General features: G+C 41.8%; 1 protein-coding gene across 1 annotated transcript; it reads left to right on the forward strand.

Annotated features, from left to right (window-relative positions):
• The first annotated feature begins 2,758 nt into the window (after nt 1-2,758).
• Nucleotides 2,759-11,816, forward strand: NUP43 (nucleoporin 43). The gene is made up of 8 exons (XM_075036002.1): nt 2,759-2,921; nt 3,277-3,399; nt 3,677-3,754; nt 4,670-4,847; nt 7,111-7,246; nt 8,148-8,299; nt 9,272-9,394; nt 10,709-11,816. The coding sequence occupies exons 1-8, from the start codon at nt 2,802-2,804 to the stop codon at nt 10,921-10,923; spliced, it is 1,125 nt and encodes a 374-aa protein (XP_074892103.1). The 5' UTR covers nt 2,759-2,801; the 3' UTR covers nt 10,924-11,816.
• Nucleotides 11,817-12,286: the final 470 nt, after the last annotated feature.

Consider the following 12,286-nt stretch of genomic DNA (forward strand, 5'->3'; position numbering starts at 1 on the left):
CAAGCCAGTCCAGTGCATACCTTCATTTTGTATTTCCATTTCAGAAATTTACATTATTTTGAACTCGGCATCCCTCTTTTCCCAGCCCTGCACTCAAAAAGGAGGTGAGAAAGACCCAGGCACATCAGTGACTTTCCACATTAAGGAGAAGCAGAACTGGGACCCCTCCGTGAGGGAAGGTGAGCCTGGAGCCAGGGATGACAATGCCACACAGCAGGACACCACGCCATGGTGTCTGAGCTAGGCAAGCAGGATAGGGCTGAGGACGGTAGTGGTTTTGCCATCAAGCAAAAGCAAAGTGACAAGTCGGGCCCCGAGTCAAGCCAGTCGCCAAGTCAGGGACATGGCTGGGCACAGGCCCTCCTACAACACAGCTCAGGCCAGGAGAGGGTGCCCCAGCCCAGGTGGGAGGCCCAGGTGAGGGCAAGTAAGGCTTATGAACGCACTTAGAACTCTGGCATTCCGCTCTGGTATCTGCTCTGCACTATCCTGCATAGCGACTGCGCTTGTTCAAGAGATCGAACTGGGCACAACTCCAGGAGTTATGACCAACAGTAAATATTTTTTTGGCATCTCCAAATAACTTTCCTAAAATATTGTTGAATGATAATTGAAGGAAAGCAGATTATAAGCAAATAGAGTTCAGAATTAGCTTTATCCTGCCCTAGCACATCCACTGATCTAGAAAGCGCCTTCATTCCCAGGCCCCCTAACCTCTGGCAGAGACACAGGCATGCTTGCAGTTCTCTTTGCTTTCACTCACACTCCTAGCTTTAGCCACATTTAAGGATAATCCATAGATGCTCCTTGTTGTCTCAGCTAACATGTTTGGACCCAATGTGCAGAGTCAGCTTCGTCTAGACTTAATGTCCTTTTTGACAGTCTCAGAAATATTTGATGAGGCATATTTTCTCCCGGTGTTTGTTTCCTCCTTCTATTTGTTTATTTAAATCTGCTATTACACTGAAACAACATACTGACACAGTACACATCTTTCATAGTGATCAAACACAGAGAATGTATTTAAAGGTTTACAGAGTAGCCCTAAATCCATCACAGCCCTCACCTCCATCATATAACATGCTGCCAATATTTTCTCAAAAAAAAAGTAAGATGGAAGAAAAATTGTGGTTCTTCTTTCCCTCTTAATGAAAATAAGCCTCTATGTCCAACCTCTTCTCCTTAATACTTCCCAAATGCTTTTGAACAAGCAATCCTGAGCAAAGAAAGAAACCATCCAAGAACACAAGATAAAAAATACAAAGAAATACAAGAAATCACAAAGTAACCAACACAAATATTTGCCTAATAAAACATTTCAATAATCCCAAAGTGTTATCTCTTCCACTTTTAGTTATCTGGTCTGTAGCTGTATTCTGAGGCTGCCTACTGACCTTTCCCACAAGTGTTGTGAGACTTAGCTGAAAATACCCTTGGGGTTGACAGTGACTTGCAGGATTGCTGTTAGCAGCTTAATACAGGGTGCCAGAGGTATTGGCTACTGTAGAATAATAATGCTGCTGCAGCATGCATCAAAGCTGTTTTAAGGCTTGCAGTATGGTAAGACTACAATAGCATCCAGCTTTTTGAATATGTTCAGTGTTGGATTCTGCTGTACGTAATTATGAAAAAAAAAAAATGTTCCTCACAATTGAAGTTCAAATGATGCATAAAGCATATAAAACATCACCAATTTCCTATCACATCTGAAGGATTACAAAACAGCATAGCAGACTTGATGAGGAACTCAGCAGTGCTGTACAGAAAAAAATCTGACACATGGCTTTAGCAGGCAAACCGCAGTAACATGGGTGAAAGTTTGACGAAGCCACTGCTGCTGATGCTGAGAAGTCCACCTGACAGAATCTCAGAAAGCTGGCAGCGGCAGCTTTGACAAAAATGGAGCAGAAAATCGGGTTGTAAAAGTAGGAAGGTGCTTGTGAGGAAGTCCCTTACTGCACTGCAGTGACTGGACAGAGTCCCAACCTCTGAAATGACAATGTAGCTATGTCAGCCTTTAGCTCGTTTTACAACTAACCTCTGAACTTTTTGTTGCACGGTTGTTTAGGCCTCAAGTGAAAGGCGATAAAGGAAGTGCATGTGTGCGCTTGTTTCATTTAAGGCGCTATTTGGAACAAAAAAATTATTGTTGTACTTCTGTGCAGGTGGGACTCCGATGGAGGGAGGAGAGTACCACTCGCAGGTATTTAAAAGCCAATCTAGACCAGAGACGATGAGTTGGCCTAAAGGTCATTGATTTTGAGAAGATAAAAGCCGGCGGCGACCTCGCAGACAGGACGTGGTGGGGGGAAGACCCCCCGCAGGTCAGCAGGCAGGTAAGCGCACTCCCGCACCTCCTCCTCTCCCGGACCCGATTCTGCGGGCACCGCCTGGGCGGTCGGCGCCCCTTTAGCGGTTGCCGTCCCTGTTGGCAGGGCCGCCCCCCCCTCCCCGGGCGTCCCGCCGTTACCCCGGGACGGGGACGCAAGCCCCGCGCCCGCTTCCCTCGGCTGCCGGTTAGCTGAACGGCCGGGGCTGGCGGGGCGCGGCGCGCCCCTGCCCGTCCGTCTCGGTAAACGCCGGCAGCTGGCGCCGCGCGGCTGCTACATACGGCGGGGCCGGGCAGGCGGCCGCCCCCCTCCCCCGCCATGGCCGGCCCCGGCCCCGGCCCCGGCCCGGGCCCGCCCGGACGCGCTCACCGCCGCGCTCCAAGCCTGTCCCTCCGCGCTCGCCGTCGCGCCGCAGCCAATCAGCAGGCGCGCGGCGGGTCGGGCGGCAGCCGGCGCGCGGCGGGGGCGGCCATGGAGGACGTGTGCGCCAAGTTCGTGTCGCAGAAGATCAGCAAGACGCGCTGGCGGCCGCTGCCCGCCGCCGCGCTCCAGCCCCCCGACCTCTTCGCCACCGGCTCCTGGGACAACGAGGTAGCGGGCTGGCCGGCCGGCCGGCCCGGAGGCGCGGCGCGTCCTTCGCGGCGGGGCTGCCCGCCGCCTCGGCCCCCCCGAGCCGCCGCCGCTTCGCGTGGGAGAGGAGGGCCGGAGCTTGCCGTGAGCGCTGCCCGAGCCGGTGTTTACCTGACTGTGCCTCGCTCGTGTCCCTAAGGAAGCCGGGGGGCCGGCCCGCTGCTCGGCAGGGTTATCCGGCGGGGCGAGCCCTTCCCTGCGGCCCCTTGCTTTCCCTGGCAGCCGCGAGGAGGCCGTGACATCTAGGCTGGTTTACTGTTAAGGTACTTTCAAAAGCATTTTCAAAAGTCAAACCGGTGGTGTCGTTTCCCTACAGGATAACAGGATCTCCATTTGGTCTGTTGGAGAGCTTGGAAATGTGGGCCTCGGTGGTGAATATCAAGGAGAACCTCAGCTGCTGTGTGACATCAGGCACAATGGTGATGTTATGGACATGCAGGTAAAGTAGCTTATTGAACAGATCTGTATTTTTTAACGGCTTGTCACTTAAGAGAAATTAAGTGATAAGGAGCTGTCAAAATGCTGAGGTTGCTGATGAAGAAGAAGGGCAAAGAACCAACCAGTATCAGTTTGTTGTGTGGTGGTTTGGGGTTTTTTTGGTTGGTTGGTTTTTGTTTTTTTTTACTGTATCTACCAATAATTTAGGTTCCTCCAAAATCAAAATGATCATCTTGGTACTGACGTCAACTAATAGTGTGCTTATTATCTCTCTTTAGTTTTTGGATCAAGAGAGAATCGTGGTTGCCTCATCAACAGGAACTGTAACTGTATTCCGTCATCATCAAAATAACCAGGTAAGTAACTTGCACTGGCTTTAAGCTGCTATTCTGTGTAATACAGGTCACTTTGATCTTAGCGTAAAATTTCTCAAAACTACTAGAGCAAGAAACATTTGCATACCAAAATAAATTTTTTGCAGTCTGCTATAAGAAGCTTTGGCTTGATACATACAAGGAAAGAAAAAAGCATTTTGCACACATACTGCATAGATTAGATTGCAGATAGGCTGGGGTATCCATTAGTATGTATCTGTAATCAAATAGTCCATTCACTGATAACATACTTCAAGAGTATGGATTGTTTTGGGGAAGTGGGTATTAATGGACTGGTACCTGCCTTATTAGAGTTTTTGCACTCTTTAACTGACTCATGTTGAATTTCTTCTCACAAGTGTCATGTGAGGGAAGATTTGTAAACTCTGTAGTCTTTCACTTTGATTATAAATCACTGAATATAAATGCATAATCATTTTTGTATATATATTCACAGTGACACAATAAAGACTAGTATCTGTTAATAATTTGATGTGGTACCTAAAATAAACTAAATTCCTTGCACTCAAAATCTAAATCTGACCTTATGTTTTGTAAAGGCCTCAGCTCTTTTCCCTTGTCCTGGAGAAAGACTGAAGGGATAAGTCTAGTGGAAGACATTTCATAGTTCATAAATAGATTGTGTTCTTTCTGGTTTCTACCTCATGTGAAAAAGGTGGTTCAGACAAGAAATAATCAATGCTTCATTGAAGGGTTGTGTCTTCAAGAGTTGAGGAAAATATAGATCTCTGATCCTTATCTGTATAGGAGATTCTCATTCCGGTGAGGTAGTGTGGCTTTCATGGAGCTTGTTTCTGGTTTTGTGAGCATTCTGGAAGCTTTGGTCTATCAGGATCATTATTTAACAGCAGAATTTCATGTCTTGTTACTGCTTAGACTTTATCGGCCAACCAGCGGTGGGAGAAAGCCCATTATCACGTGGATCAAAACACATCTTGTGGTGGAGCAGCGTGTACTGGAGTCATTTGCAACAACCCAGAAATTGTCACTGTTGGAGAAGATGGGAGAATAAATCTCTTCAGAGCTGATCAAAAGGATGCAGTAAGAACTATAGGTATGTCAAATAACTGTTCAAATTAGTTTAGTTGGGAGTGGTTTGTTTGGTTTTTTAGTTTCTCAAATGATAACAAAAAAAAAGTCAGTTGAGAATTGAATTAAATATTCCAAGTTGAATGCATTTGCTCCAGATTATCCCTGTATTCCTCAAGACTTCAGATGCTTGAAGCATATTTCAGATGTATTTCTATATTCATTCAGGTATTTGTAACTTAATGTTTTAACTGATGCAGAAGTTTCAAGCCTAACATTCTCTAGACTTCTGTTTCATCTAGAATGTTAAATGCTATGACAATGTACATGAAATATGTTAGATTTCAAGAAGTATTGTGTCTCAAGTTCTTCTTAAGTGGAGGTCAGTGAAATGGTTATTTCAGTTCACTATTTGTACTAAGATCAATCCTCATGGTGTCCATATATAGAAACATCTATTTCTCTGTGTCTGAAGGAACACCAAGAACCAGAAACCACTGTTTGTACCCTGTTCTTCTACCAGATATCATGGCTTACACTGATCATCTTTCCCTTAATGAAAAAAGCTCCATATTTCCTAGAGTAATAGATTATGTGATAGAGTAAGATATTAGTGAAAGGTGTCAAAACTTCATTATTCCCAACCCTTCTATCATGCTAGTCTCATGGAAATAGAATACAAGTTTGTAGCACCTGTTGGACATGCAACTTAAAAGCAGAAATCATTTAAAGGACAGTTAACACCATGTTTGATAGTGGCATTATTAAACCAGGACATTCTCCCTGAAACTGCAGTTTGACACAGCACCTGTGTTTCTACTCAAGCAAAGTCTTTGCTTCAACAGATGAAGGAATTCACACAGTGGTAAGCCAATTAAGGAAGGAAGTGCTGTGGGATTTCTAGACAGGTTACTTGTGTGTGCACAGCTGTATATACACACATAAGATAAATCCTATTAATTGCATACAGCCCTTTACTGAAGCTCCTTGAGAATTCCTGTAGGAAACCTTCCCATGCTTTTTAAAAAAAAAAAAGTAGCAGGGCATGAGGCAGATTTTATTAGCACAGGCACACAGAACAGGGTAACTTCCCCTTTTGAGGGCCGAGAACATTAACTAGTTTAAAAGGATTTTATTTATTTATTTAATTAATTTTTACTTATACACAGATACTAACACAGAGTGTTCTGGTGCAAGTTTAATAGAGTAGAATGTTTTGCTGACTCACAGGAAGCAGATGTCCACAAAAAATTGGTATTTTTCTCTGGGCAATTGCTCACACGCTTACATACAGATTTAATAATGTGCAGGATGCGAGTTGTTAGTTTTCTTAGTGCTGACTTAATAGTACTATGTAAAAATGCTTGCTTTATAACCAGGCATTAACGTAACTTGCCTGTCTCACTATCAGAAAAGGTTTCCATCTTATGCAGCAAAAAAATTCACCTGTGTTTTCAGTATGGGCTTACACAAAGAACTTTAAAATACTTGAGGTGAAAGTAGACTTAACAATGTTACCCCATTGTAATCAAGATTAAAATTTTATATATAAATAACAGAATGAAAATATAAGAAAATAGTGTCTGTGTTCTCTCCTAAAGCCTCATAAGTTTCACCTCGATGCTGTGAAGTGTCTGACGTAGTAAATTATTGTGACCAAAAGAAGCACTGGAGGAAAGGACCTGAAAAAAGAGCTTTGCCATTTAGTTATTAACAAGCACAGCGAAATTCTGATTTGGCTTTAGGCACATGGATGGATATCAGACTGACAGTCCTTGGAAAAGGTCTAAAGAAGTTGGTGAATTAAGTGCTTCTGTATACAACCGCTTAATGTTCTCAGCCAGAGTTACTGTTTGTTGTGTTCAAAAGAGCAACTGCTTTATGAAAAGCTCCATAGCTTGCCTGCTGTCCGTAGAGGCAGAGCATATAAGGAAAACTCTTATGAAAACCACGGACCTGGCTAAATTGATTCTTCTTCTTAGGAACTATTGGAAAGAAATCTTATGGATCAACAAGTAGTTCAGTAAGCACTAGAGCTAATTAAATACAGCTTCTTACAGATTTGTCTCAGTAGTGTTTAATATAGGAAGCAAGGGCTCCTTTTTCACAGGGTACCCTTGCAAGACTTAAAATTCACATGATACAGGTCTGTCTCTGCCCCCAAAAATGCAGGTTGTAACCATGTTTAAGCAGCTGTGTTCTGTTTTCTAAAAAGAGTTATTTTGTTGTAATTAAATGGAGACTAGCATTCCATAGGTTTACCCAAATGCTTTCCTTGTCTCTTGCAGACAATGCAGACAGCAGTACACTCCATGCAGTGACTTTCCTTCGCACAACTGAGATCTTGACAGTAAATTCGATTGGACAGTTAAAAATATGGGACCTCAGACAGCAAAGAAATGAGCCATCTCAAATACTTTCTTTGTAAGACTTTAATTTTTTTTTTTTACATATTTACTGAGAAGCATGTGTTACTTTATATAATCTGATTTAAATCTTTCTTAATACCTTCTTGACAATGGGATGATACATGATTTTTTTTTGGTAAAGGTTTTTAACTTCTTTGGTATTTAAATAATCAAAAGCAGACTCTTAATGGCTAGGCATTGTATTTAGGTGGTCTGTTTTATGATTTAACTTTTGAAGGACTCTCTCACCTGTACACTTGCTCTTTTTTAAGGGAAAAAAAAAAATCACAACCCTCAACCCAAAAACTCTTTCCCTCATTAAAAATACTTTACATCTGTTTTTCTCCACAGGCCTAATATAAAGTTTCTGGCACTTGAAATGTATTTGAAAGATAACTTTGTGCCTTATAAGGTATTGTGAGAAAACAAACTGAGCTAGATTGAAATCCTGTTGTTGTCTGTGGAATAATTCCCATTGCTGTTAATAGGCTGTGGTTTAGGTACCTGGTTTTGTTAGTGCCCAGTCTCCCTTTGTAACTCTTAGTATATGTTGAAACTGTAATTATAACACGAATTTCAGAGTAACCTTCTTACTATTATACGTAGAGTATTATCTGTATGCAAGGCTTTCTCACTCCCATAAAGCTGTCAGATACCTTGCAGATGCCTGTATACCATAGGGCACAGAACCTGATGCTCATCCAATTTTAGCTTCACGTTACTGCCATACCGCTAATTCCCAGTAGATGTCATGCGGCTTCAGCCTGTAGTGACCACATGCTACAGAAATTGAAGCTGCAGTGGATACCGTTACCTTGTTCGTCAACACTCCTAGGGGGTTAAGAAGGAGAAAACAGAAGCTGAATAAAGAATTCATGTTTGGGTTGTGGGTTTTTTTTTTTCCTTCTCCTTTGCAGGACAGGTGACAGAGTGCCACTGCACTGTGTGGACAGGCATCCCAATCAGCAGCATATTGTGGCCACGGGGGGCCAGGATGGGATGCTGAGTATATGGGACATCAGGCAGGGTACTATGCCAGTGTCCCTGCTAAATGCTCATGAAGCGGAAAGTAAGTATCTGAAATGGAGGGGAGAGAAGAAGGTGGCATTTTAGAAAAGTTTCTAACTTCTGTAAAAAATAAGGTGGTGCAGCTGTGATAGAAAACAACCACATAGTTGCTACTTAATGTGTTTTCATCCAGTGGGCTTCAGTTTGTTCCTTCTCTGTATATGAGACTGTTCTTTTCTAAAAGCCAACTCTATCTAAACTAAAACTAGACTTAGTACGCAGTTCTTTAATGAGTTGTTAGATGCATTTAATCAGAATGGCTGTGTTTCTAGAAGGGTAGGTATATAAATAGTCATAGAAATTGATGCTGTGGTATGCAGGTATAGTAAAGCAAGGATGCAGTTACTAACAAACTTGAAAACGTGAGGAAGGAGGGGAAACTGGAGATAGTAGAGATCCATTTGGTGCCTCCACAATGCTGAAACAGCTCACTTTCCTGGTAACTTTATATGAACAAGATAGCAATTCATTTTGTGCTGAAAATTTCTTGACTTGATGCCATAATTATATCTAAGGAGTAAAAATATTTCTTGAGATGTTAAGTTTTACTGACTTAAATATCTTGTCCGCAGTTGTGGTATTTGGACACAAAATAATAATGTGTGTGCTGGAAAGGAATGTGTGCTGTGTGCAAATTTAAACCTTATAGTAGGGAAGATAGCATGAGAAAATATTCAGAATGCCTGAATTCAGATAAGTTTTTAACCTTTAACAATTTTCACAGTACCGAAAAAGCTACAAAAGTGTCTCCTTTTTTCTCTTCCCTCTCCAAGGGGAGGGAAAACTGCAGTAAATAATTAAGGATGGGGTTTGGGGTCTCCTACCCACACACACTTAAGAATGGAAGATTTTGGTGGGGGCCTGGGTTCTTGTAAGTGCATGTCCACATCATACTAGCCAAAGTGCACTGAGCAAAATACTTGATGCTTGTTCTGAAGTGGTTTTTTTTTATTATTTTGGTTTGATACTCCAGTGTGGGAAGTTCACTTCCATCCCTCCAACCCTGATCACCTATTTACATGTTCTGAAGATGGATCTCTTTGGCACTGGGATACTTCCACAGACATATCTGAAAAACCGTCTTTTCTTCATCAAGGTAAGGATGTTTGAAGTCAATCTGCACTGAATTTGTCAGTTGGCAACATAATGAAAGTCGATGTTCTCACATGACCCAATTAATAACACAATCCTAATACAGAAAATTAAAAGGTAGTTTCTTGTCTTGGAAAGAAAGCCCTGATAGGCACTTCAAGAAAACTACTTATAAGGCTAACAGTTGTGTGAGTTTTTTGTGGTCTGGGTTGTTTGGTTTGAGTTTTTTAATTTGCTGTACTCTGTCCAATGTGTGAAGAGGCCCATCTAGTATTTCAAAGATAGATCATGTTAACTTAAAAATCATCTGTACATAGAAAAGGAATGAAGGCAGCCTAAATGACATATTACTATCTGAGTCTCTGAGGGAGATAAGCAAAATGTTACAATACCAAAATAACTGATGTGTTAATAGGATAGTGGAATTATGAATTTATTACTGAAGGTCATAATTGGAACTTTCAATGAATGAAACTGGATACCTTTGTATTGTGGCAGGATTTCAATTAAAGATATACTGACTTAATATAAACATTGATTTTTCCCATTTTAGTCACAAAGACCGCTTAATTGCTTGCCACTTCAGGCTGTAAACAATGGGGAAACTTCCAGATGTCATTTGCCGCCTTTGGCATCAAAGTTGCCATTCAAAGCTCAGTTCTATATGGGGAAACAGTAGGATAACTAATTCAAGTTGCATTCTGCATGTTTTCAGGTATATTAAATTTAAACCCTTTAGCACCACTTCAGCCACTTGTTAATTTTATGCTGAATGATAGTTCTCAAACTGTGAGACTTCAGTTTAAATGTAAAATGTTGTGTGGAAAAAAATCAAAGTCAAATCCAGGTATATCACTTGCTGCAGAGTAAGTAGGGAGACGGGACAGTAGGGAATAAGTGCTAGTAAAGCAAAGCTGATGCCCCAAATATAGGAAGACACTGTGTAAACAGAATTCTGTTCTTAGGTCTGTCCTTGCTTTAGTCTGTGGCTAGAAAAACTTCTAGATACTTAGACTGTTTGTTCAGCGAGATGAGTTCGTAGCTGTTCTGACCTGTTTGTCTTAGCCGAGGACAGAAGTGGTAGCAGGTTTCTGTAATCACTTCAAGTACTTGTTTGGGTTTGGTTTTTTTTTAAGCTATTTCTTCCTTTTTTTTACCAAAGAGATGACAACATCAGCTAACTTCTCTGAAAACTGACTTAAATGTAAAATGGTATTTCCATTATGTCTGCCCCATACCTACGTTTCTCCAATTCTGAGAATATATAAACTACACTGGAACTTATTTTCCTCTCTTCCCTCTTTCCCTCTCCTTTCAGGAGGAAGAAGTACTACCTATTTTTCGCACAGTACCATTAACCAGCCTATAGTAAGTGCCTGGCTAAGCAACGATCCTACCAAAGACCGCATGGAAATCACCAACTTAATTCCAAATCAGACGTTGTCTGTGAATAGTTTAGATATTTTAGGACCATGCCTAGTATATGGTACTGATGCAGAAGCTATTTACGTGAACAGACAACTTTTTGCATGAAACAACTCCAGTATCGCTTTGAAGTATGGATCACCTTGAACTACTGGGAGATGTCAGGTTCATTCTTAATGATACTCATTAGTCTGTTATCAGTGTGTGTGGGAGAGGTCTACAGCTTGGTGCTGGTACTGCAGAAGAAATGTAAGGTACCTCAGATTCTGACAGCTGTCACTCGTTACTGATGCTCCTGGATGGGTAACTGACTTCTTCCCTGGTGCCTGTTTCGTTTTGCTAAGTGGGAAGGTAGTCACTAGAGCAAGATATTTGCTGTAAACTGATGTCCATAATACATGCATGCATATGCAGTGAAGAAAAGCTAAACCCCTGATTTTGTGGTTTGGGTTTTTTTCCCTTTCAAGATATTTTTTCAGGTATTAATTCTAAGGCCAAACTATGGAGTTCTTTGAAATTCTTTTTTTGTCAGCTGAGAGATGAGGTTTTTTTAAGCTGCATTTTTTATGTATTTCAGGGAACATAACTTTTTATGTTAGCTCATGAGAATTGGAAAGGAAAACTGTTAAAGTTGTGAAATGTGAAAGGTTCTATAGGAATCTTAGCATTTTAGTAACATTACTTTGGATTATTTACAGCTTCATCATGGATACTGCATGTTAAAACTTGATAATATGCTGTAACTCTCTCAATGGAAAAGTGTTTTTTTTATAGTTAAAGAGGTAATAATTGACAGATGTGCTGGCTGTATTTTCAGATGTGAGAATAAGACCTTCTAAACTTGAGACGTAAGTCTTTGTCAGTCAAAATGTCACATCTTGTCTGTTGCAATCTTGAAAGAGTTAAAATTTTATGATTAGTGTTGTACCTACCTTTTGTTGCAGAGACCCTTTCTCTTTTTAATAAAAAGTTTTGCACAAGAATACTGGTCTGACTTCCTAAATGAGTTCAAATAGATGTACTTGCAGTCATCTTTGCAGGAAGATAAATAATGGTAAGTTATTTGGACTGACCCTAGGGATACAATCTGGAGGATGGAGGGAAACCTCGGGACTGGGGCAGCAGCAGATGAAGTTACAAGGTTTTACACGTCACTTTCGCTCAAAACCACTTTAGAGTGTACTGTACTTCCACGTCACAGCCTTACCTGATCTGAATTTCTTGTGTGTCTGGTGGGAGGAGACGGATGGTGCGCTGGGGACAGGGCTGTCCTCCCTTCGTGCAGGAATGGATGGCGTTGCCAAGAGCGTCTTAAATTTTGCTTCCCAGTTGGTCTGAAGTGCAACACTCTGCCTGAAAAGAAAGGGTCGAAGGGCGTCACTGAGCGATAAATTGACGCCTTTTCCTGGCGGCTTGCACACGTAGGTTGCTAACGCGTCCTTCGTTCAGGCGTTACTTGGATCACGGAGGC

Source organism: Buteo buteo, chromosome 9 (genome assembly GCF_964188355.1).
Source record: "Buteo buteo chromosome 9, bButBut1.hap1.1, whole genome shotgun sequence".
In the NCBI taxonomy this organism is placed as follows: domain Eukaryota; kingdom Metazoa; phylum Chordata; class Aves; order Accipitriformes; family Accipitridae; genus Buteo; species Buteo buteo.

Excerpts from the sequence above, each read along its gene's own strand:
- NUP43 (XM_075036002.1), top strand. The coding sequence starts at position 2,802 with ATGGAGGACGTGTGCGCCAAGTTCGTGTCGCAGAAGATCAGCAAGACG. Across the intron at positions 8,300-9,271 it reads AAATGCTCATGAAGCGGAAA|TGTGGGAAGTTCACTTCCAT; the intron begins GTAAGTATCTGA and ends TTGATACTCCAG. Across the intron at positions 9,395-10,708 it reads ACCGTCTTTTCTTCATCAAG|GAGGAAGAAGTACTACCTAT; the intron begins GTAAGGATGTTT and ends CTCTCCTTTCAG.